At 52.4% G+C, this 21,425-nt stretch overlaps 1 protein-coding gene across 16 annotated transcripts in view; it reads left to right on the top strand.

Annotated features, from left to right (window-relative positions):
• Rim (Rab3 interacting molecule) overlaps positions 1-21,425 on the top strand; it is a 65,536-nt gene that overhangs the window by 36,937 nt on the left and 7,174 nt on the right. For 8 of the 16 annotated variants that reach the window (XM_076829152.1, XM_076829146.1, XM_076829156.1 and 5 more), the window contains 13 exons: positions 76-330; positions 1,068-1,091; positions 2,560-2,824; positions 3,708-3,959; positions 4,455-4,616; positions 7,730-7,759; positions 9,895-10,045; positions 10,474-10,640; positions 10,721-10,872; positions 11,709-11,937; positions 12,934-16,061; positions 16,382-16,561; positions 19,886-20,093. In XM_076829152.1, coding sequence (XP_076685267.1) covers positions 76-330; positions 1,068-1,091; positions 2,560-2,824; positions 3,708-3,959; positions 4,455-4,616; positions 7,730-7,759; positions 9,895-10,045; positions 10,474-10,640; positions 10,721-10,872; positions 11,709-11,937; positions 12,934-16,061; positions 16,382-16,561; positions 19,886-20,093 — 5,203 coding nt within the window. Of the gene's footprint in view, positions 1-75; positions 331-1,067; positions 1,092-2,559; positions 2,825-3,707; positions 3,960-4,454; positions 4,617-7,729; positions 7,760-9,894; positions 10,046-10,473; positions 10,641-10,720; positions 10,873-11,708; positions 11,938-12,933; positions 16,062-16,381; positions 16,562-17,623; positions 17,781-19,885; positions 20,094-21,425 lie in introns of all 16 variants that reach the window. The other 8 variants (XM_076829154.1, XM_076829151.1, XM_076829149.1 and 5 more) reach the window with 8 other exon arrangements.

The raw sequence follows: 21,425 nt of genomic DNA, 5'->3' as shown, positions 1-21,425 counted from the left end.
CGCGTACTCTCTCTCTCCACCCTGGCCCCCGGAGGCGATCCAATAGGAACAGAACCGGACACTCGACGATTTCAGGTGACGAGGTGATCAAGTGGAACGGGAGGTTCCTCCAGGGCAAGAGCTTCCAAGAAGTTTACGACATCATCGCCAAGTCGAGGCAGGAGCCCCAAGTGGAGCTGGTAGTTTCGCGGAACTTGTCGACAACGACGGGGCCGCCGACGATGCCCGCAGGGCCGACGCCTCCGACGCCGATGGCGTCGAGGAGGATGGCCGCGCAGACCCAGTGGAGACAAAAGCACCCCGACACCATCCCCGGACCGCACCACAAAGGTGACTATGCGCTGCTCGCCCCCCCTCCGCCCCACCCCCCTCATTCGTCCAACCGTCACCCCTTCCCGATTTTCTGTATCTCGATACACACTCTCGCAGGATACATCCCCCTGTCCCCTCGGTCGTTCTCCGAGTTTCTTCTCTGTCTATCTAGTCTTCTTTGCCATTCCTCCCCCACAGACACCGTTTGCCACGTAGTGTTGATCCGTCGTCGACGGAGATCGAAAGATAGTTGATGCTGTCCCGGAGCGTAACCCTGTGCTTAGACCGAGACAGTAGAGAAGGTAGACAGTGTCTCGCGGAGTTGAGAGTTGTTGATTGCGATAGATAATTAGGATGTTATGAAACTTGCTAACGAAAGAGTGTTTCGTAGTTGTTGGAGGGGATGAGCGTCTCTTTTTAATTTCACTTCCCTTTCTATCGTTGACGGAGAACGCGCATCCCCTCGCGATCGCGCGGGGCGGAGCGTCGAGCGACGAACTCTCGCGCGGCCGAGCGGAATCCTCTGAATAATTCCCCGGGCGCGAACCGGGCGCCTCGTCTCGGCGCATCCCCGTGCGAGCGCCGTGACGTAGTATCACGTAGAATAGAGAACTCTAGAGGCAACTTTGGGAGACGAAAGAACTCTGAGAAACATCGAGTCCCTGTGAAAATCCATAACGTAGATATAAGTACAGTTAAGCCATATTGAGAGCGACGCTACATTGTCACAGATTATATGCTTTTTCGTATTCCAGGTCTTAAGAAATGTATCCTATGGGGTAGGCCTCAAGTTTTTTTAAATCTCGATCCCCGAGTAATCGATGTTTCCCTCCAGACTGTCTATCGTTTTGTCTCTATCCCAAACACCCCCTCACGCCGATCCCCTAGTCGTGCGACGATATCGAGAGATCCGCGAGGAACGGTGAACGGAAAGGTTCGCCGTTCGCTCGGCAAATGGAACGAAAGCAACGAGCGATCGGCTGCTGAACGATTCAGCTCGGACAGACACACCCTATAACGACCGTGTTATCCCCGCTTTCTGTATTATCGTCGATGTTACCGTAGAACGTAGAGAGTAGTGCCGATGCACCCTCCTAACCCCCGCTAACACCGCCGTTTTACGAACATAGTTTTATGGGAGCAACAACTTGAGACAAGTGAATCTTTGTGTGAAACGTCTATCACGCCTGTGTCGTTACGTACTCCTTCCCCGTTGGAAGGGCCATGCATTTCAACCCTTGTGTTATTCACCGCCATTTTGCGATCACTCTTTTTTTATAGATTCCTTTAACGTCATCACGCATCGGAAGCTGCAATCTTTGCAAACGTCTGTTAAGAGACTATCCGGCGGTAATCGTAGAAGATCAGATACGTTTCGTTGCACACTACCGAGTGGAAGGGCGATGCGTGCCAGAAATGGGAGCTAATTGCAATGCGGAGCGGTAGCTTTACGACACCGTGGAATACAGATTTTCTTTGTTCCTAAGTAGAGATGTGTAACGAGTAATTCCTCCAGGGTCTATACGAAGAGAACGCAACGGTGGTGACGTGTATGCACTTTGCCGTTAAGCGCAGACGCAGCCGCCGAATTCTAGCGCGTCCACGCTAATCCACTGCACTCGATGCACATCTACAGGGATGCGTTGTTTTCACTTTGAGCAGCCCGAGAGTACCCCTGCACGTGAATTGCGATATCTCCCCGAGGAATGGATGTATCTGCCCGTGAATTGCACTACGCCCCGTAATGAAGGGAGGCCACGGGTTTCGGGGAAATCTTACAGTGATTCGACGGTTGCACAGAATCCCGAGGGCACCGGGGCGCGCTGCTAAATTTCTGCGCGACGCGATCCACGCGCCCACTCGCCACCCGCGGGGGGGGACGAAATTTACCGTCGAATCACTGTGGATGATCCGCACGGATTCCCCGTGCTGTACCCGAAGCGTGAAACGTTTTAGCGCAACGATTTCGATCGAAGAGACGATTCTTGTGCTACCTGGCACTTCCCACGAGTCGAACGCCCGTCAAACACCCCCTGCAACCTTCACTGTGTTCCGAGAGAGATGACCGTGGTCTATCCGTTTCTGAAACTGTTTGACCGCATCGCGTACCCACTGTACACGAGTCTTGTAAGATCTTTTCGCATCTGTACGGCACCTCCTTTGTCTCGTAGCCCATACAACCGTCCGAAGATCCCAGATCACCCGAGAAAATCTAACGTCTAGCCGGCACTGAACGATCACTTGCAGAGTTATACGACGCGAGGCGCGAGAACCCTTCGGTTTTAGTGACCTCGCCTGGTTCGCCGGATCTCCACGCTCAAGGACGGGCCAGGCATCTACGGCACCCGGCCGTGATCACGAACGTCGGCGGTAGCCTTCAGTTGCAGCTGGGCTACGACGATAGGACGTTTCAGTTTATCGTCACTCTGGTCTGCGCGGCTGGCCTCACGCCTAGGAGCAACGGCCAGCCAAGAAACCCCTACGCCAAGATCTTCCTGCTCCCGGACAGGAGGTGAGCGAACGCCACTTGACCCACAAAAAAAAAACTGCATGAATTATTCCATTTCCCGATACTACGGTCGATACTTCCACCCGTAGCTGCTCTGCTTCTTAGCGGATTCTAAATTTGAGATCGCGACGCGGAGATACAAGGCTGACGATTGCTAAGAGATCTCTTCCTTTCGGGATGAGGTTATATATGATAAATTCTTGGGGGTGAATTTAGCACAGCATAATGATGAAAAAGGTGGAAAAGGTTTCTGGTCTCGAACATATCAGGAGATCAGTAGAGAGATATTCAGGAGCTTAAATTTAAGACCGAAGTGGTGATTACGTGTCCTTTTTACGAAGGTCCGATCGGTGCAACGCCCACGACTGGCGAACCGGGTCAACTGGAACGTTTATACCAACTTTTTTTTCTTATTGCTCTATTGTGTCGAATTCGCTCCTACAGTAATGCCGTCTAATAAGCTAACATCCTGTATTTTATGGGCCATGAATACGCGCTCCAAATCGCCGCGGAAATGTAGGAGCACCCCTCTATGTTTCGAGTCGCGGTGGCAGTTTAAAAGGAATCAGGGTACATGAAGCGCGACGGGGGCGGAAACGCGACGCTAACGTGCGTTCTTACGCGCATAAAAGATACCGGGGACGGCGATGTCGAAGTTAAAACTGTCGTCCCTTAAGATAAATCATTGGCCGAAGAAACGGTGCCGAGCCAAGAGATAGCCACGGAGGTTGGCCGCGTTGCCAACTATTCCTAGGCTGCTCGCGAGCCAGCCCCCCTTTTTATTTCCCTCCGTGCCAACCCCTCGAACGGTCCCTCGTTAATGCTCGGCATCGGGCGCGTTGTCATCGATCGTTTTCCACGTATGAATACGTCGATGTCGGTGCAGCGAGAACTCGAAGAGGCGGACGAAAAGATTGGCGAACACCAACGACCCGTGGTGGGACCAGACCTTCATCTACACTGGGATGAGAATGCTGGAGCTGAGGAAAAGGGCGCTGGAGATCACGGTGTGGGACTACGGCAAGTACGAGGCGAACGATTTCCTGGGGGAGGTTGTCCTGGAGCTGGCGACCGCTCGCCTCGAGGAGGAGCCCGAGTGGCACCCTCTGACCAGCCACGGAGAGCACCGACACATTGGGTACGTGAACATCGGCTTGGGGCGCCTCGAACAACCCCTCTCCCTGAAAACGGGGTATCGCCCTTTTTCATTTGTTCATGGCTTCTGCTACGAGATCACACCTCCCCTCCCCCGATTATGCTGTTATGCTCTCATTTGCCTGTTGCTATGAGATTAACTCTAGGAAGAGATTTAGAGACTGGCCATTGACCAAACACACTCTCTGCGCTTGTTAGTCGCTGAATGCCGAGTTACGAGTTCGCCTAGAGCTTTGAGAGAGAAAGTGAGAGAGGCTAGCGTAGGCGGCAACCGGTTGCCGAACGTATTAGGCTTGGAGAGAAGGAATCCGTCGACGGCGACGTGGATGTTGTATTTTTTTTAGAGGCCGGAGGTTTCACGCGGTATACGCCGGCGTGCTTGGGAGGGGACGCTTCGGCGATGCACGTTCGGCAGATTCTTTTTCTCCTAAGGCTAGAGGAAGAGCGTAGCGTGAGATCTAAATTTCGCGTTGCACAGATACTATCAGGAGATAACTTCGTTGGACTGCCATCTCAGTCGACCGTCGACGACGTCGCGGCTCAGCGACTCTGACACTTCCGAATGCGATATCACGGACTACGACGTCTCCAGGGAGCAGAGGAGAACAGCTGACGTTGCCAGTATAAGCAGTTCCTCCAGGTAAGAGCATCCTTCGAAATCTCTCTACGCCGCGCTCCGATACAAACCCCTCCACCCGACGATACAATAGGCAAGGCAGAAGAGGCTGCTACTTTCACGGGCGAGTATCCGCCGCTGAAACGCTTAACGAGATGTAACACTTTCGTTCTTCTCTTCTTTTATTTCTCACTTTGGTTGGCAATACGCAGATCTCCGTAGGCTCGACGACGGCGAGTTTCAAGTTTCAAGTGTAGCGTGCCGAGCACGGCGCATCCCGGGCCGTCGGCGAAGGTTCCGCGCGAGTGGGAAGCTGTGTCGTGCAAGGTTCACGGGGTGTAGTTCGTCAGGAATTAATGGCACTTAACCGCGGGAGCAGCGTACCGTTGTCCTTGGCCGCCAGGACTCGTGTCGCTAATCTGCCAGCGTTACTATTCTCGGGCTTAAGATCCCGTTTACAGGTCTCGTAACCGACATCGTAACTGTCCTCGTAATGGCTGTGCCCCCTCTTCGGTAGCGTGCAGCCGGCTCTTAATCGTCAATAACACGAGGCGACGCTGCTCTTTCGAGATTAACCAGAATTCAGCCTGGCGAAATGTTTCTCCATTCGTCTTTCTCGCATCGTTCGTCCCATTCCCCCTCACTCAAGCAGACGGGTGTGCTTAGGGGATGTTTAGAATCGATTGATTTACCTCTATCGCATGGTGGTTTAAGTTTTTGCGTATATGATGGCTTGCCACAGGGCCATGAGTTGATTCACTTGATGTCTGACTAGTGGCGTCAGATACTACTCGACAGCAGCGTCTTTCGAAGATTTCCTTCTCCAGCTCTCACCCCAGATGCATCGCAGAGGGACGGCAGCTTATATTTAGCGACTGTACGTTTTCAATGACTACTTCTCAGCGTGGAATCGCGGGGAATGGTACCAAGACCCTTCTTATTACTCAAACGAATCATTTGCCGCGAAAAGATTGGACTAGAACGCCTGGCATCTCTCTGTGCTTCTTAATTACGCGAGCTTCACTGAAGCAAGCCTCGCGAGCACGAAAACCCTCCAACGATAGGCAAGAAGGGGATAGCACGGCGTTTGTGTCTTCCGGCATGGAAGACGCCGTCGCTCTGACGTAAAGCCGTCGACGACCACAACGACCAGAGAGAGACGAAGACAATGGCGAAGGGAGTGAGAGAGAGTGGCGGGGCGGGAAAGAGAATTAGGGAGCGCGAGAGAGAGAGAGAGAGAGAGGGAGGAGGCCGAGAGCCAAGTTATAAAACTGGGCAACAAGCCAATTGACATGCCAGTTGGCCTGCAACCACCGCTGGCTGCGGAAGCCAGCCCCCGAGCCCGTATCCATATTAATATTCCAACGATGACGTCCGATCGTTATTTGTGAGTGCAAAGTGTTTCCCATCGAGCCTTCTGATCCTTCATTTTTCCACTCGCGGAGGAAACAAAGGAGAGGGACAGTCGGCAAAGTGACGGGGGCGGAGAACGGGAGAGGACGGCCGAGCTACGTGACCATTGAAAAACAAGGGGAGGAAAAGGGGAGGAAAACGAGGAAACAAAGGGGAAACGGTGAGCCCACGGCTACAAACCTGTGGTAACCGCGTCGGACGGACAGCGTGTCTAAACAGATCCACTTTCAATGCACCGTTTAATAAACTCTTGTACCGTTCGCGACGACCTCGGTTCCGTTGCAATTCGCGCGATTTCCTCGGATCTCAGTGTCTTTCGGGATTCGGCGGTTCGCGAACCGTCCATCACCGTCCAGTGACGAGTTAATCGACTGCCGACTGAATTCGGTGATTCAGAACGAGCGGAGGATCGAGTTCACCGATACGCACGGATGGCTTCTGATTTCTGTCAGAGCTTCCGCTGCTCCGGACGCGTGTGTCGTGAAAGCAAGAGCGTCCGGAGCATCGTAATAAGGGAATCACGGGGTTACCACTTGCCGATGGAGGGAAGGAATTGTTCGAGATGAGAAAGCATCTCCTCGTCTTCGAATCCCGCCACTTTGCCCGCTTCCTCGGTTACCATTTCCAGCTCTAATTGGTCGGACCTTTGTAAATTTATGCCGCGGGATGGTGCTCCGAATTCGTGGCGGCGTCCCTCGAGAGGGTACCTAGTCGGTTTTCTAGGAGGAATATCACGGCGGAGGGTGGCCGGGCGGGTTGCACGCCGACCGCTCGCTTTCATTTGTAATCAATCGCCTTATCTCCGAGCCCTCGACGTACTCGAGGGTGCTCGAATAATAATATCTAGAAGTTCCGAGCACCGTTGAAAATTGCACGACACAGCCCCCCGACTCCTCCGGGAGGAAGGAGTCGCGGAACCGCCGCGAAAGTTTCGCGAGTACCGCCTCGAATCCCGGCCTTCTCGTCTATAAATTTTTCATCGAGCGGCGCGGCCACCGTCTCGAATCGTCTCTGAAAGACACAGCCGGCGAAGGAGAGGAGAGCAGAGGGAGGGAGAGAGAGAGGAGTGTTATTCATCGAGGTCGGGTTTGTCGCTCGACGCGGAGAATCTGTAGAAACGATTCGGAACGGCGCGTGCTTCATTAATCCACGCTCTGGCCTCAATCTGCGTACCGCTGACCAATTTCTTTTTCTCCCTCCACCTTTATTCCCGGCGAGACTCGCGGTCTCGCGCGGCCCGCGCCAACTGAATAATTGAAACATCCCCCGTGGCAGGGGTGCCGGTCGCGAGCCGTGCGAGATATTTAATAACCTTCAATATCGCCTAACAGGATTATCCCAAAAGGGTTTCACTGGTTACATTAATAAATCCATCGTCGGAGAGAGTCGAGTTGGCAAGCGCGACGTGTCGCGCGATCAGATTACCCCCTACCCTCTCGGTCGCGAGTTCTTTCAGCCACCTTTTTTCCGGGGGTGTGCGTGCATTCGAGTCGATCCTCGTTTCATACCTCCAGCCATCTCTCTTAAGACAATTCTGTCTCCGCTTTAGTTTCTTCGTAAACTCTGCATTTTACTTTGGGCCCCGTCTTCTTCCCTCAGTCTTGTATTGCGTTTCAATCGCGGTCAGTGCAGAAGCACGCTTTCGTGATCCTATTTTCGTATGAAATGGCTAACGTGTGTACACGCATCGATTGTTATCGTGTGCTCTGTTATTTGTTTTTCAGGTTTCATAATATGCCGTCAAATTATAAGCGGTACGGCCATTACAAGTTATATTTTCTCCTCTCTCACGTATCACGCAGTCACACGTCTTGCATCCTCACCGCTAGGTTATAGCGTTTACTACGTAGAATCCGGTCGTGTAGTCGACGCTCGTTCGACGCGATGATTAGACGAGACGAAGGGACGTACACTGACGCGATTTCCTAACAGTCGGACCGGTGAGAACGACTGAGACGAAAGGATGCTGCGTCTGAGGGACGCTCGCTTGGTCCCCGGACGCAGGCGTTCGCATTTCTATTTTTTTCTCGCGAAGGACGACTAACGACGGTGTGCAGTGCCGCGACACGACCGACGAGAAACGACGAAACGATGGTAGAACGAAACTCCCTGTCACCGTATTAATGCACTCACGACGTGAACTCCACTGGAACGAGCCCGCGTGTGCGCTCGAGATTGTTAATTAGAGATTTCTCAATTACGCGTTGATAGATCAGAATCCTAATCCACTGATATACTGTCGAGTTCTCTCTATTCTTTGCCTCGAGCGAGGTCTCGTAATCGCAGTCGACCTTGCGCTAAAATAATATTCAGAGCCCGCTGCTCCATCTGTCCGGGAGAAAACCACATGGGAGCACGGGTTGCTCGTTAAAGCGCGGATAACCGATACGTCTTCCAGGCATGTTCGAGTCGCCTGGCTCGCGTGTCGAGCTTCCATATAATCGGCTCTGAGCCTGGCGCGTATTAGTCGGCCAGCCAGCGGAGGCTGTTTTGCCCGCGCTTGCAACTCGCTACCCTCTAGCCGAGCTGCACGCGGCTCGTTCTTGTCGCATGTGCACCGACCAGAGAAAACGAACGGAATGAAATTGGCCCCCTCCGTGCGGCGGACGGCTCTCGGTAACCTGTGTCCTCCCTGGCTTCTCGTGGCGGAACGAGCAAGCGCCTGATTCGCGGTGTGACACTCTGGACACGTAGTCGAGCGCAGAGATTACAGTAGGTCCACCGATCACACGTAGGCACTGGTAGGCGTCTCATCATGCCATCGCTTCTTGCATCTTTCTCCACGTTCACGTTGACGAGTAACTCCTTAGATATTTGCGCGAGGACATGGCTTCTAGAACGCTTAGTGCAGAACGCGTATGCATCGGCCGGGGTGGCTCCATTTCCTTTCCCTCCCGAGGCATCGCGCGATCTTGGGCGGCGTCCAGCACTCCCCCAGGACCCGTCTCGTTCGCCCGTTCGGCGCTCCGTTGCCAGGAATCGGTACCGACCGACCCCGTTCACTTTTTCTTTCGTACGCCCGCTCGCGCGATCAATCGTCCCGTTACGCGTTTGGCTCGGCTCATCACCGGCCCTCGCGGATCCATTGTTTAACGGCAGCCAGCTCCTTTCTTCAGCGGGGGTAGCTTCTTGGCAACGGTAGCCGTCCTTCCGTCGCGGAGGACACCACCGGGAAACGGTCCGTCCTTCCGTCTGGCTTCATTGGCAAGTAAACTCGTACAGAGAGTAGCTTCACGCGGATCGCGGAGATATGCATTTGCGCTTTGCAGAACGACGGGTTCGCGACCACTTCTCTGCGGAATGAGGTAACAAGTACCGCCGTTGCAAGTAATTCATTCCGCGCGGATCTTACGGCGAGAACGATGGAAATTTAACGGCGTCCGATCGGAGGCAAAGAAACGTGCAAGTTTTCTCCCGCGAACGTGGAATAAATTGTTCCAAGGGTGAATACCTAGCGTCCCGCTCTGTCCACCATCGTCTCTCGCCAAGTAGGATGTGTAAATACGTCGGAGGAACGGGCTTACTCGCGCGAGAGGCTTCGACCACCTTCGCCGAGATCCACGGTGGACGGTGTCGTTGTTTCGTTTATTGTTTTCTGCCAAAGTAGTAGACACTCGCATCCTCTGTCTTGGTTTGTCTCGCTTTTCGAGTTCGTTCGCGCGTTGATCAGACAGAGAACAGGAGGTGTATATAAAAAAATATATGACACGAGAGCAACGCAGCGTAGAATGCATATTTGATAAGCATCGCCAAACGAGAACCAGCCTGGCCGCATGCACTCTGTAATATCTAGCGCGAGATCACAGCACTCGCCTCATTTCTTTAAACGTATAAGCAACCGACACTGGCGATCACTAATCGACGAAAACGTGAACGCATGCCGGAGCAGCCACTATTCTAGCCCCCCGCCGGGATGGGAGCACTACGTCGACGGGGAGCATCGTAGTCGAAGGGACATGTCACCGCAGGGACGCAAGAGAGCAGCCCTCATGATCCGTGACCAGCCAGCGTCTATTTCTGGCTACCAGCCCTATCGCAAGGTGAGTCGTTGCGCAGCTCCGTCGCCAGTTACCTGGGGACTAGCAGTTTTAATCGATTCGCGGCGAATATCGTCCAAGCTATCGATGATATCGAGGGGCACGTCCGCTGTCACGCCTCCCGCGACACCCCCTCGATCTTCCATCAGAAATATATTCTCCTACGGTGAACGACTCCACCGACGTCCCCGTGAATCGATTGAAACAAACCGCGCTCGATAGCGCTCGAATACCGATACTTGGCGAACAGTTGCTCGATATCTGCGGCTCGAGGTGGAGCATTCCTCGCGCCAACGTTTTTAATTGATCAGTCGGGAGATTAGGCACGCCAGCCGTGTCTGACTTTTTAATGCTCTCGCGTGCAACTTTATTGATTTGTTCGTTGCGTCGAGTGGCCAGGACGGCGTTGCTAAATTCCTCTGATCCCCCAGGAGGATATTCATCGAGGAATGATGAGCCACAGGTCGCATAGCGCGGCACCTATGGACTCGCCGAGACTTCGGTACCACGAGAGGTCTCAGAGTCCCACCGGTCATCGATCTCTGTCCCCGCCTGAACACAGATCCATGCCCTACTCTCACGACTACGTACCGGCCAGGTATGACGAGCTATCACGAATCTCGCTGAATAAAATTCGAACGTAGCAGCGGCCTATACCCTCCGATTTTCGTATTCCAGATTCGTCTCGAGGTCAGCGACGGCCACCCCCACTGGTTCACCGAAGAAGAGGCAGTTGCCTCTGATCCCGGCGGATCTGAAGGAGAGGGCCGCTCACGATCTCGAGGAACGGGCCAGACTGCACACGACCTACAGGAGTACAGGCATGGGAGGTGAGCCCTTGTTTTCCGCGGTTTAGTAACGGGTTATACCTAGTCAGGAGGCCGAAAAGAGGCGAATGTTTGTGACTTTTTTGATAAAGCGGAAGCATATATTTTTACAGAACGTTTTGCACTTAAAGGAGCAATATTTGAAGAACATTTGGTACAATTTTTTTGTAGTCAAATATTTACGTTTATAATAAAAATACAACGATATCCGAGAAGCCTTTTTAAAAACGGTGGGTAAGATATCTCAAAAACTACTGCACCAATCTTTCTGAAATTTTCTGGGCATATTTTTTATATGAAAATCTACTGAATGACGGAGAGGTTTTTTCCCCATTGCATAGTTTCGATTATATCAATGAAAAATGGCTTCATGGTTACCACTAATGGCCGTTTTTCGCTGATCAAATCAAAACTATACAGTGGGAAAAAATCCCTCCGTCATTCAGTAGATTTTTATATAAAAAATATGCCCACAAAATTTCAGAAAGATTGGTGCAGTAATTTTTTACATATCATACTCACCGTTTTTAAAAAGGCTTCTTGGATGTCGTTGTATTTTTATTATAACGTAAATATGATCAAGAATCTGTTTGGATTTTTGGGTTTAGATAAGTCTAATAGCTGAAATCGCCTTCACGAGCGAGGCATGAATTTTCAAACATGTCAAACATTCACTGTAGAAATGTAGTTAAATAAATAGAAGAAAATTTTATTCCATTAGTATAATTATTTTTGTCGCAATGAATTGCTGAAAATCGGTGAATTTATCGGCGCTCTAAACGGAATGACCCGTTAAATCGGATGGACGCGCTGATGAGGAAACGATTCCCGTTTCGCAGGCTGGGAAAGACGTTATAGCGGGCTGTCGGACTCGGATCTACCCTCGATAGATCACGATCCGTTGTTCCTGCCGCACAGCAACCCGTACCGAATGCCCAGACCGCGAAGGGGCCACTTGAGCTCGGAGAAAGACGTACTCGCGGATCTCGGTGACTCCGATAGGGAGAGCATAGCATCTGTGACGAGTAGCACGCAATCGGAACGACTACGTGGCCCCAGAGGACTAATGTGAGTATAGTTGAATGTCTCATGTACTATAATTTCGAGTCGATGACCTTGCATTTCGAGAGTCAGTGTACAAAGCAATACAAGTTCCATAGAGAAGAAAGTATCCCTTTAGAGGAGACAGCCATCCACTGTACCATTTGACCACTCGGGTAAACACGTGTCACCCCACCCGCCCCACTTTGTTTGTTCGTTCCCCCGTTCTCGCTGCTCCCTGCCCCGTTCACGTGTACCACTCGAACCAAGATGCGTAGCGACCGACAATCACACCTTTAGTTCCACGTTAAATGGCTGTTCGCAAACGTTCGTTCCAAGGACCATTGTACACCGCGCACAGAATGGAACATTTGGTGGCTTACCTTCTCATCAGCGATAATCCCTGAATTAAATGGACATTGCCGAATGATATGACACCCCGTAGCTGCACTACTCATCATCCCCCCGCCTGCTTGATAGGTTCCTAGATCCCTCCGCGCTCTCTATCGAGGATCTTTACTATTAGTTGGCTAGAACTGCACCTCCTATGCACACCGTGTCAATGTCCATTTAATATCGTCCCATTCTAACAAAGCAGGGATTAGTGCGTGGCGTTGGTCGAACGGCTAGGTGTACCTACGTTTAAAAAACACGTCACCATTACGTGTATATACATGTATGTGTTATGTGTACAATCACGAAGAGACTAATCAGTCGTCGCACGCCCTACCGGCAACCTGCATTATTTTCTATTTGTTCGGCGAGTGACAGAATGCGATACAATGAGAAACAAAAACGGAAGCAAAAGAAACAGAAAAATTCCATTTTTAGTAGATTTGATACAGAAGAGACGAATTACGCGTTCGATCGATCGCGAACGTGCGTAGTAGAGTCACTTTTTTGATTGATTGATGTAAATGAAATATATATATATATATATATAATGAAGAATGGGCTGACAAAACGAACCGTTTATGTAACCGCAGAAGCGCTAAAACTCTATATGAAAAACATTGTTTGCAGACCGACAGTTAAAAACGTTTTAATACCCGGTGTCATATCCCCTATGCCCCTGCCCCCTAGGCGCAATAGGCGCAGGCACAGACTTAGGGTACCCTGCAGCGAATGTCACTGTCCGAACAACAATCCCACCAAGCCCAGGAGCAACAACCCCAGCAAGCACAATCCCACCCCGCATCCCCTCGTACGGAGCAAGTCCGCAGTGGTGCGCTCGTTGTACAGAAAGATGCGTACGCCGTTCACGAGGTCGCAGACCGTCGACGAGAACATGCTGAGATATTACAGCCCGGAGACCAGCGAGTACAGCGTCTCCGAGGGTTACATGCTCAAGCCGGAGGAGCTAACCGGTAGCTCCAAGAAACGTATACCGGAGATATACGTGGAGGATTGCCTACAGGTCGACTTCAACGATCGCCTCATCGAGAAGTTTCGCGACAGGTACTCGTCGCCCTACCTGCTGGACTCCGGCACGCGTAGACGGTCCCGTAGCTGGCACGATCGGGCGGCAAGGTCCGCGAAAGCTCGCCACCAGTTGTTCACGCGCGGGCTCTACGACTTTACGAGCGACGATCTCGGCATTAGGAACCTAGACGTTAGCTTAAGGCCGCGTAGGTCGTTTCTATTCTCGAAGGCTAGGAGCTTCGACTACGACGTCCTTCACGACACCTACGCCGACCGTTACGGTTTCGGGATAGGCGCCCGCGCCGGCCTCCTGTCGCGCCGAGCAAAGAGCTTCGAGTACGACAACATCTCCAGCAACATATTCAGCGACGACAGCCTCCGAACGGCGCGCAGGAAGCTAAAGAGGAACCTGGACATCAACGACGCCGGGTACGGCGACAAGATACCCGCCCTTGGCGATCGCAGCAAGTCTTACTTCGACTCCAACGGCGACGAGAAGCTGTCCAAGAGCTTCCTCAAGAGGGAGCCGAATTACGATTACATGAAGCAGGATCACAAGCCGTTCTACGGCTACGATTCGGAGTTCAGTTGCGCCGAGACGGAGATCTACATGCCGCGCTTCGACAAGCAACCCATCAATCTGGATATCACTGGCAAAGGGTACAGGTCGTACGACATGACGGGCGAAAGCGCGTTCAGCAGCGACGAGCAGATCGGTCTGAGGAACGTCCTCGGTAGGGAAGACCCTACCAAGAGGAAGTACATGGACTCGACGTTCCAAGACTCCACGTTCGGCAGGGATATATCGGAGAAACGTACGAAGAATCTTGACAGCGATATATGCGATCCAGCCAACGATCACATCTACTGTAGCATCGACGAGGCTCTGTCGTCTGCGGACGGTTACCGCCGCGACGTGGACGTCACTTGCTCCTCGATCCACGGTGCGTCCGACTTGGACCAGTACGATGGCCAGAGGACCCGTGCCCGTCGAAGAACGAAAAGCAGCGAGCCGTATCTCGAGAACGGGTACAACGGCTACGACTGGGACATCGAGTACGACGAAGGGTTCGTCGACAGAGGGAAGATGGAGGATTACGATCAACGGTTGTACTACAACGACGAGAGCGCGCAGGCGTCGAGAGCCGACGGGCAGATGTACGAAGACGAGTATTACAGCAGAAGGGACGGGCACGTGAGTCGCGGGACCGCGCGGAAGAAGAGGCCGATGTACGTGAACACCGACTACCTCGCCGACGGTTACTGCGACTACGGTTCCGCGGACGAGTACGATTACCAAACGCACAGTGGTCCAGAGTCCGGTCGCGTGGACGGGTACCAGGACAGCTCGGTGCCGCGACGCAGACGAAGGAGAGGCAGCAGAGTGAGCAGGGAGACCGGCACCGCTGTCTACGAGAACCTGAAGCCGTATCGGGACTCCGCGGTGAAGCACAGCCTGAATGTTCCCAGCTTTACGGAGCGTAAAAGGGTAATGCTGCAGCGAGCCGAGTCGTCGCCGGTACTGCGCTCGGACGAGGAGCTGAGCTCGTCCGAGAGAGCCGAGAGGGCGAAGCGATTGTACCGCCGCAGAAGGAACAGCAGCTGCCCCGAGGCCAGGGATTTCCGTTATTACGATCCACCGCGCAGGAAAGACGAGGAGAGGAGCACGAACTTCATCCTGGACTCGGACGAGGACTTCGGCTCGATGGAGACGGTCGTGTGCGCGGACTGCTTCCGTCAGAAGAACGAGACGATCGGCAAGGCCGCTAGACAGGGGTACTACGACATGGAGCAGGACCGTGACGGTTACGTGGACGGGAGATACAATTACGGGGACGGTCGGACTTGCGACTGTCCTGTGGTATGCGAGCTGGCTAGGTCGGGATCGTTGCGGTCGTCGCAGTATCGCGGTAGGCGTAAGAGTAGCTGTCCGGAGTGCCGCGAGCTAGCGATGTCGTCCGAGTTAGGTAGGTCCGGGTCGTTGACGCGTAAGAATGAGGAGAGGAGACCGTCGATAGAGTCGAGGCATAGGTACCGTAGGCGGAACAGCAGCTGCCCGGAGGCTAGGGATCTCGAGCTCCTCGAGACGCGGCAGCAACAGCAACGCCAACAGCAAGCCCAACAGCCGCCGAGTCAGCAACAGCAGCAGGGTAGTAAGAGGAACGTAGCAATCAGCGACACCCTCGAGTATTACGAGTACTCGATGGAGAGCGAGAGCCAGTGCAGCGAGAACTGCGGATTTGGCCCGTGCGATCCGCGTAGGCCCCGTAACCGAGCACCCCGCCCCGGTAACGCTAATTCAAGTCTCTTTGATTCCCAAACCGCTACCTCCGACACTGCTAAAAACTACCACCCACGGGCCGTCGATCACCACGATACCTCACGAAACACGAAACCGTCGTCGTCGCGCCACACCGTCGACGAAACCGCCGTGTCGTCGTCGACGTCCCCGGCCTCGTCCACCCGGCGCCGTTCGCGGAAAAAATCCGCCCACGACGGCCCCGACGACGCTGCCGCCGCCGCCTCTTCCAACGAACGACGCGACGACGACGCGCGGGATCGTCGATCCTCCTCCATGCCCGAAAGCAGCAAGTACAGCGGACCGTCCACCTGCTACGAGAAATCCTCCAGGGGCCAGGTGGTCGATAACGAGCAAGACGAGCACGGGAAGAGGGGCCAGTTCACCAGGAGTCTCAGTAACACCGACGCGCCGCAGGACGACAAAGTCGGTGAGTCCTCTCGAACCAAACGCTCCACGAAAGCGGTGGATGCGACTTCCTCCACCGTGTAGAGACACGTGGAGATTTTTAATAGCTCCTTGCATCGACCACTTTCTGCGAATCAATCGCTTTATATCTCTCAAGTAGTTGGCCAGGATATTGATATTCTAAAGATTACAGTCCTTTTTACGAGAATTTTCAGACGGTGGATCAAGCGACTTTGTTGTTTTGCTAGTTGGAGAAAAATCGGTATCTCTCCCGCCCACGTTTCCTTCCCACCTCGTAACGATACCGCTTATCGTCGACCTGATACGATTCCTGTTGCGCAGACGGCAGTTTGAGCGACACGGCGATCGGTTTCAACGTGGACGACTCGACGAGAAGGGGTCGCAAGAGCTCGCCCGGTAGCAAAAGCGGAAGCGGAAGCAGCAGTGGTGGCGGAAGCGCGGTGCAGTATCAGTCAGGTCTAGGGAAGAAGAGTAACAGCACCAGTCAGCTGTCCGCCACAGGTAACACATCGTCACACTAGTCGTTTCTTCGCAATTTCACGCTATAGACGTTGCGTGCCGTGCATTGCCGTCCACCCGCAATATTCAATGACCCCGGCAACGGCCACGTGTAAGCGACCGTTCCACGCGTCATATTACTCACCCGCGATTACTAAGTAGTCCATCGTCTCTGTTCTCTTATTCATGCCCGGCATCCGAGCTTAGTCAGTCTCTTTTTGTAATATACCGATAGTCCCTCGAGATAGCTAGTATATAGTCACGTTAGCTTAGCGGCACTAGTCAGTAGACCTTACGGTGTGCTCTCGTTACTTATCCAAGACGCGACCAATTATCAGAACCGATGAGGAACGGATCCTCGTGGCTCTCTCGGATGTAGAACAGCAAGGATCTACGGTGACGGTGTGGTGGCGGGAGTGATATCAAGAGCACACCGTAGGAGAGCAAAAAAAAAATACCCAGTAAACGGGGGAGTATGTACATTCTAATCGTATTCTTGTTTTCTCCGCCATCCCTCCTCATCTCTATCCGCCCTCTCTTCGACATGAACACACTCACACTTTACTTCCACCAACCAACCATCTCTCGACGCTGGGGACCACCATTCACGTCATCGATCTGCACCCACCTGCACGAATTCTCATCGTGGCGGGCGAACGTCGCTCGCGCGATCGTGTCACGGGACAACACTCGACGCGGATCACCCCCGATCGATCGCTGGAACGATCGATACTATTTAATACGCAAAAACCCTCTACCGAAACACTCGAAAAACAACCCCCAACCGAGGGAGAAACCTACGCACCGGTTATGTACACGCATGTATACATGCATCGGCGTTGTATGTGTGCGTTTGCATAAACGAACCACGTGCGTGCACACAAATCTCGGACACCGAAACACTACAATTACATCCACCGCTATTCTACTGTGAAAACAACACCGTCACCTCTACTACTACTACTACTACTACTACAATCACAACAACAAAAAACTGTGTCACGTCACGCAAAAACCATAACATACCACGTGCGTCTGTTGGTGGTACATGCGTGGGCGACGAAGGACGGAAACGGCGGCTAGGATTCGGGAAGAAGGGCAAGTCCTCGTTTACAGTTCATAGGAGCGAGGAGGTGTTGCCCGAGGACACGACCAGCGGAAGGAGCGGACGGCAGCCAAGTTCCGCTAGCAGCGATGGCGAGGGTAGCGGCGACGGGGACAGGTCCGAACCACCTGCAAATAATCATTTCACTTTATCAGTTATTATCCCCCCCTTTCATTTCGTCCCTCGCGCCGTCTTTCGTTACGCGGGAGCGACAGCGAGCGCTTCGTCGTCGCAGGACCGCCCTTCGGATACCTAATCGCCGGAGGATCCGCTCTCGCGGAATCTCCATTCCCCTGAAGAATCTCAGTTAGCTCTCGATTTCTGTACCACAGCGTTCGTCGTCGGGGAGACGTCGAATTCTGGCGACAGAGGCTCGAGCCTTCGGCGAAATGTGAGTACAAGTTGCAGAGAGACTAGTTACAGCAAGAAGAACCAACAAGCTCTACGTGAACAACGACCAAAACGAGACACACGGCACATTACTCTTTAGAGGAAGCTGTGCTTTAGAGAGGGGACCATCGGACACGCTCCTGGCCGTCCTCGCGAGGTACTTGGCTCGGCGATCTTAGAAGCTAGAGCACGATCTCGATCGCAGGGGAAAGTACTTGGCGAGGGTGCACGATCCCTTGGTACGGTCACGGAGACGATTCCTCTGGTCCCCTGTTGTGCTAGATCGTAGAGAGACTGTTTCTACGTAGTGGCGATATCGTAATTTTTTAGAGGAACGTTTGCACGTGTTTCATGAGTTGTGTCGCAAGCCTTGATGAAACGCGTCTTCCGTAGGGACACTCTGTGGTCCTGGTTTGGTACGGCGGATCGATCGGATCGAGGGAAACGTATCCGGCCAAGAGTATTTCAGCCAGCCACCCGGGCACATAATCTCTTGCGAGAGAAACGATCTAGAATTCTTACGTCCTATTAGCTGCGCAAGTACGTTTGTCCGTGTCGGATTGTTGTGACCGTGAACAGCGGCAGTACGTCACGATGTTTCTCTGTTCTGTACAGCTTTTCGATTTAGATGAAGCACGTGGTCAACTTGTTGCGAGTCTCGACACGCGTAGAGGCTCCGCAGACGGCAGGTAAGTTGACCACCTGATTCGTTATTATTCATTATCATTAGAGGCAGCTGTTGATACGTGCTTTTGGGCGAGACGCTCACCCCGCCCCGTTACGGCTTTTCGTTTCTTGATGTTCTTCGAACGTTGCAGTGTTTCTATGCGCATATATATATATATACATATAGAAGATATATATATATATATATATATACACATTTGGATATTTTCCAAAGCAAACAAAGTTCGTTGTATGTAGCACGCGATCTTGTACAATCTGTCCGCAGACACTTCTTACGTGCTTCACACAAAGAGCGTAAGTCGGGTGCCAGACACATGTACAAAAGGACTCGCTTCACCATAGATGTACATAAGGAACAAGCTTCCCGGAGTTACGATCCACATCTGTGTACACGAACACGACACACGAATACTTGTGCGGTATAGTTGCAGCGAACCTTTTCTGAATAGCAGAACCGTAGATGCTACGTTCAAACGACGGACCACCGTAGGGGGCCAATTTTTTTACGCTTTCTGCGCGCTTCTGATTACAGGTGCAACATTAAGACACTCGAGTGAAGTATCAAGAAAGAGAGAGAGAGAGAGAGAGAGAGTCCGATTAACAACACGATGAAATTGAACCGCTTCTTTTGCAGGCCTCCTCCCATCTCGGACCTATCACAAATATCGCCAAACCTAATCACGTTGAACCCTCAACTAGACCTCCGCCCAGGCCGTCGAGGTTCTTCCATCGAGTAGCTTACCAACTCGAGCACACACTCTTACCTACCACCCCTAAGTCAATGATTACTCATCGGGTCGAGGTTTCGTCCAGGTGTACATGTGCCATCGCGAGCCTGTCTGTCGTTTCGTAACCCTGTTCGAGAGAGAGAGAGAGCGAGAGAGAGAGAGAGAAGAAGAAGAATAATCATGGGTGTGCGAGAGGGTGCAGGGAGAGAGGAAGGCGACGCGTGCGTGGATAATTTGCGAGAATGGGATGGAGCGAGAGTGGGCGAGAGAATGTCGCGGGTAATCGAAAGAGAAACGCACATCGACCACCTGGGGCTGGATGAGAGAGAAAGGGCTGCGGCGGACGCGGTTGCGGAGACCATCTAAAATGAAAGATTATAGTTTAGCGGTTGTTTCTTGTTTGGTTTTGCAACGCAGAGTGCGGTATCGGCGGGATCTTCGTCGGAAGTGGTAGCGCGGAGGCACGCGCCGGTTTATCGAGCCGCAAACGGAACAGTACGTCGAGCAGCATACAACGTTCGGAGGAGATTCTGCCTCAGGGCTTTGAATGCGGGAAACAGTCGGGATCGGCGGCCAGTGACACAGCCGGAAGTCTCAACTCGATCTCTAGTTCCGAAGGAAGCTCGTAAGTAGTGGCCTCCAACGACCCGATTCTGCAACCGGAACTGCGAGACTCCTTGCTGTCTCTTTCAACTCTTTCTTCTACTGTCTCTACTCTCAATCACTCTCTTTCTCTCTCTTCTTCTGCCTTTCTCTCTTTCTCTCTCTTTCTCTCTCTACCTCTCTCTCTCTCTCTCTCTCTCTCTCTCTCTGTCTCTCTCTACCTATGTCTATCTCTCTCTGTCTCTATCTTGAAAGTTGTTCCCTGTCCACCGTATTCAGCAGGGTTACTCGTTCGAGATCGGTGATTTTCAAACCGCTAAACAAGGAACACCCAATTTGGCACGGGATTCGATTCAAGGGACTAACCCTGCTAATAATTTCGTTTTCGTTCTGTCTCTCCTGTCTCTGTCACACCCAACCTCCCCCCCCCCCCTCTTGCTAACCTATCTGTACCTATGAGACGAATTTTGATCGTTTAAGTACAGGAAATCGGGCGAATTAACGCGAAACGTCGATCGTTTTCTCTTTCAACGTGTGACTGAGTCGATGTGTATGCCCAGCATTGATGTACGTTGTCTTGCTCACTCACGCTTTGCTCCTCTTTTCTTTTTCTTTTCTTTTTTTTCGTTGTTTATCCCGTACCGTTTCGCCACCATTGGTTCCCTCCACCTTTCCCTCCGATAATTACGACGCAACTCCAACTTTACGTTCGATTTTACGCCGATTGCTTCTCTCTCCCATTCATCCCTTTCTCTCTGTGCGTGCCTCTTCTCTTTTCTTTTTCAAGCCCAGTGCAATCTCAATGTTTCGCGATGCTGCTGTCATTCGTTGTTCGGTGTTATCGTCGCCTTGGCTTGCTGCTTGGCTGTATGATCGTCGGAGCACCATTGTATACGTATGTCTCACAGAACACATATTTGGTGTATATACGTGATTTTCATTGCAAGTCATCCTTATCCACGCGGCAAGGGGCGTTGTCAACCCGATCGCTACTGTCCAGGGCCCTTTTACTCTTGACTGTGTAATTACGTGTCCCCCGCTCCCCTGTACACACAACTGTCCGTACTTATGAAGCCACCCGACCCTGGAGAACGTAGCACTAACTTTCGACGATCGTGAACAGTGCACGACGATGCTGTGGGTAGACAAATACTCTTGGTATCTGTAAACAGGTGCACCTCGAGTTGAGAAAGATTCTTGGGGAGCTTGACGCTTTGATGTCGGTAGGCATGAGAGAAGTTTTGTCGAGTCGACGAGTTTGATTATTGAATAGTCCTTTGCTATTCAATGTGAATCTGTCTGCTGCCCCCCCCCCACGAGGAATGGTACAAGTTCCGAGCACCACGAGCAATTC

The sequence above is a fragment of the Andrena cerasifolii genome, chromosome 16 (genome assembly GCF_050908995.1).
Source record: "Andrena cerasifolii isolate SP2316 chromosome 16, iyAndCera1_principal, whole genome shotgun sequence".
In the NCBI taxonomy this organism is placed as follows: domain Eukaryota; kingdom Metazoa; phylum Arthropoda; class Insecta; order Hymenoptera; family Andrenidae; genus Andrena; species Andrena cerasifolii.
Note: the sequence above shows the minus strand (reverse complement) of the source record. Positions and strands in the feature narration are given on the sequence as shown.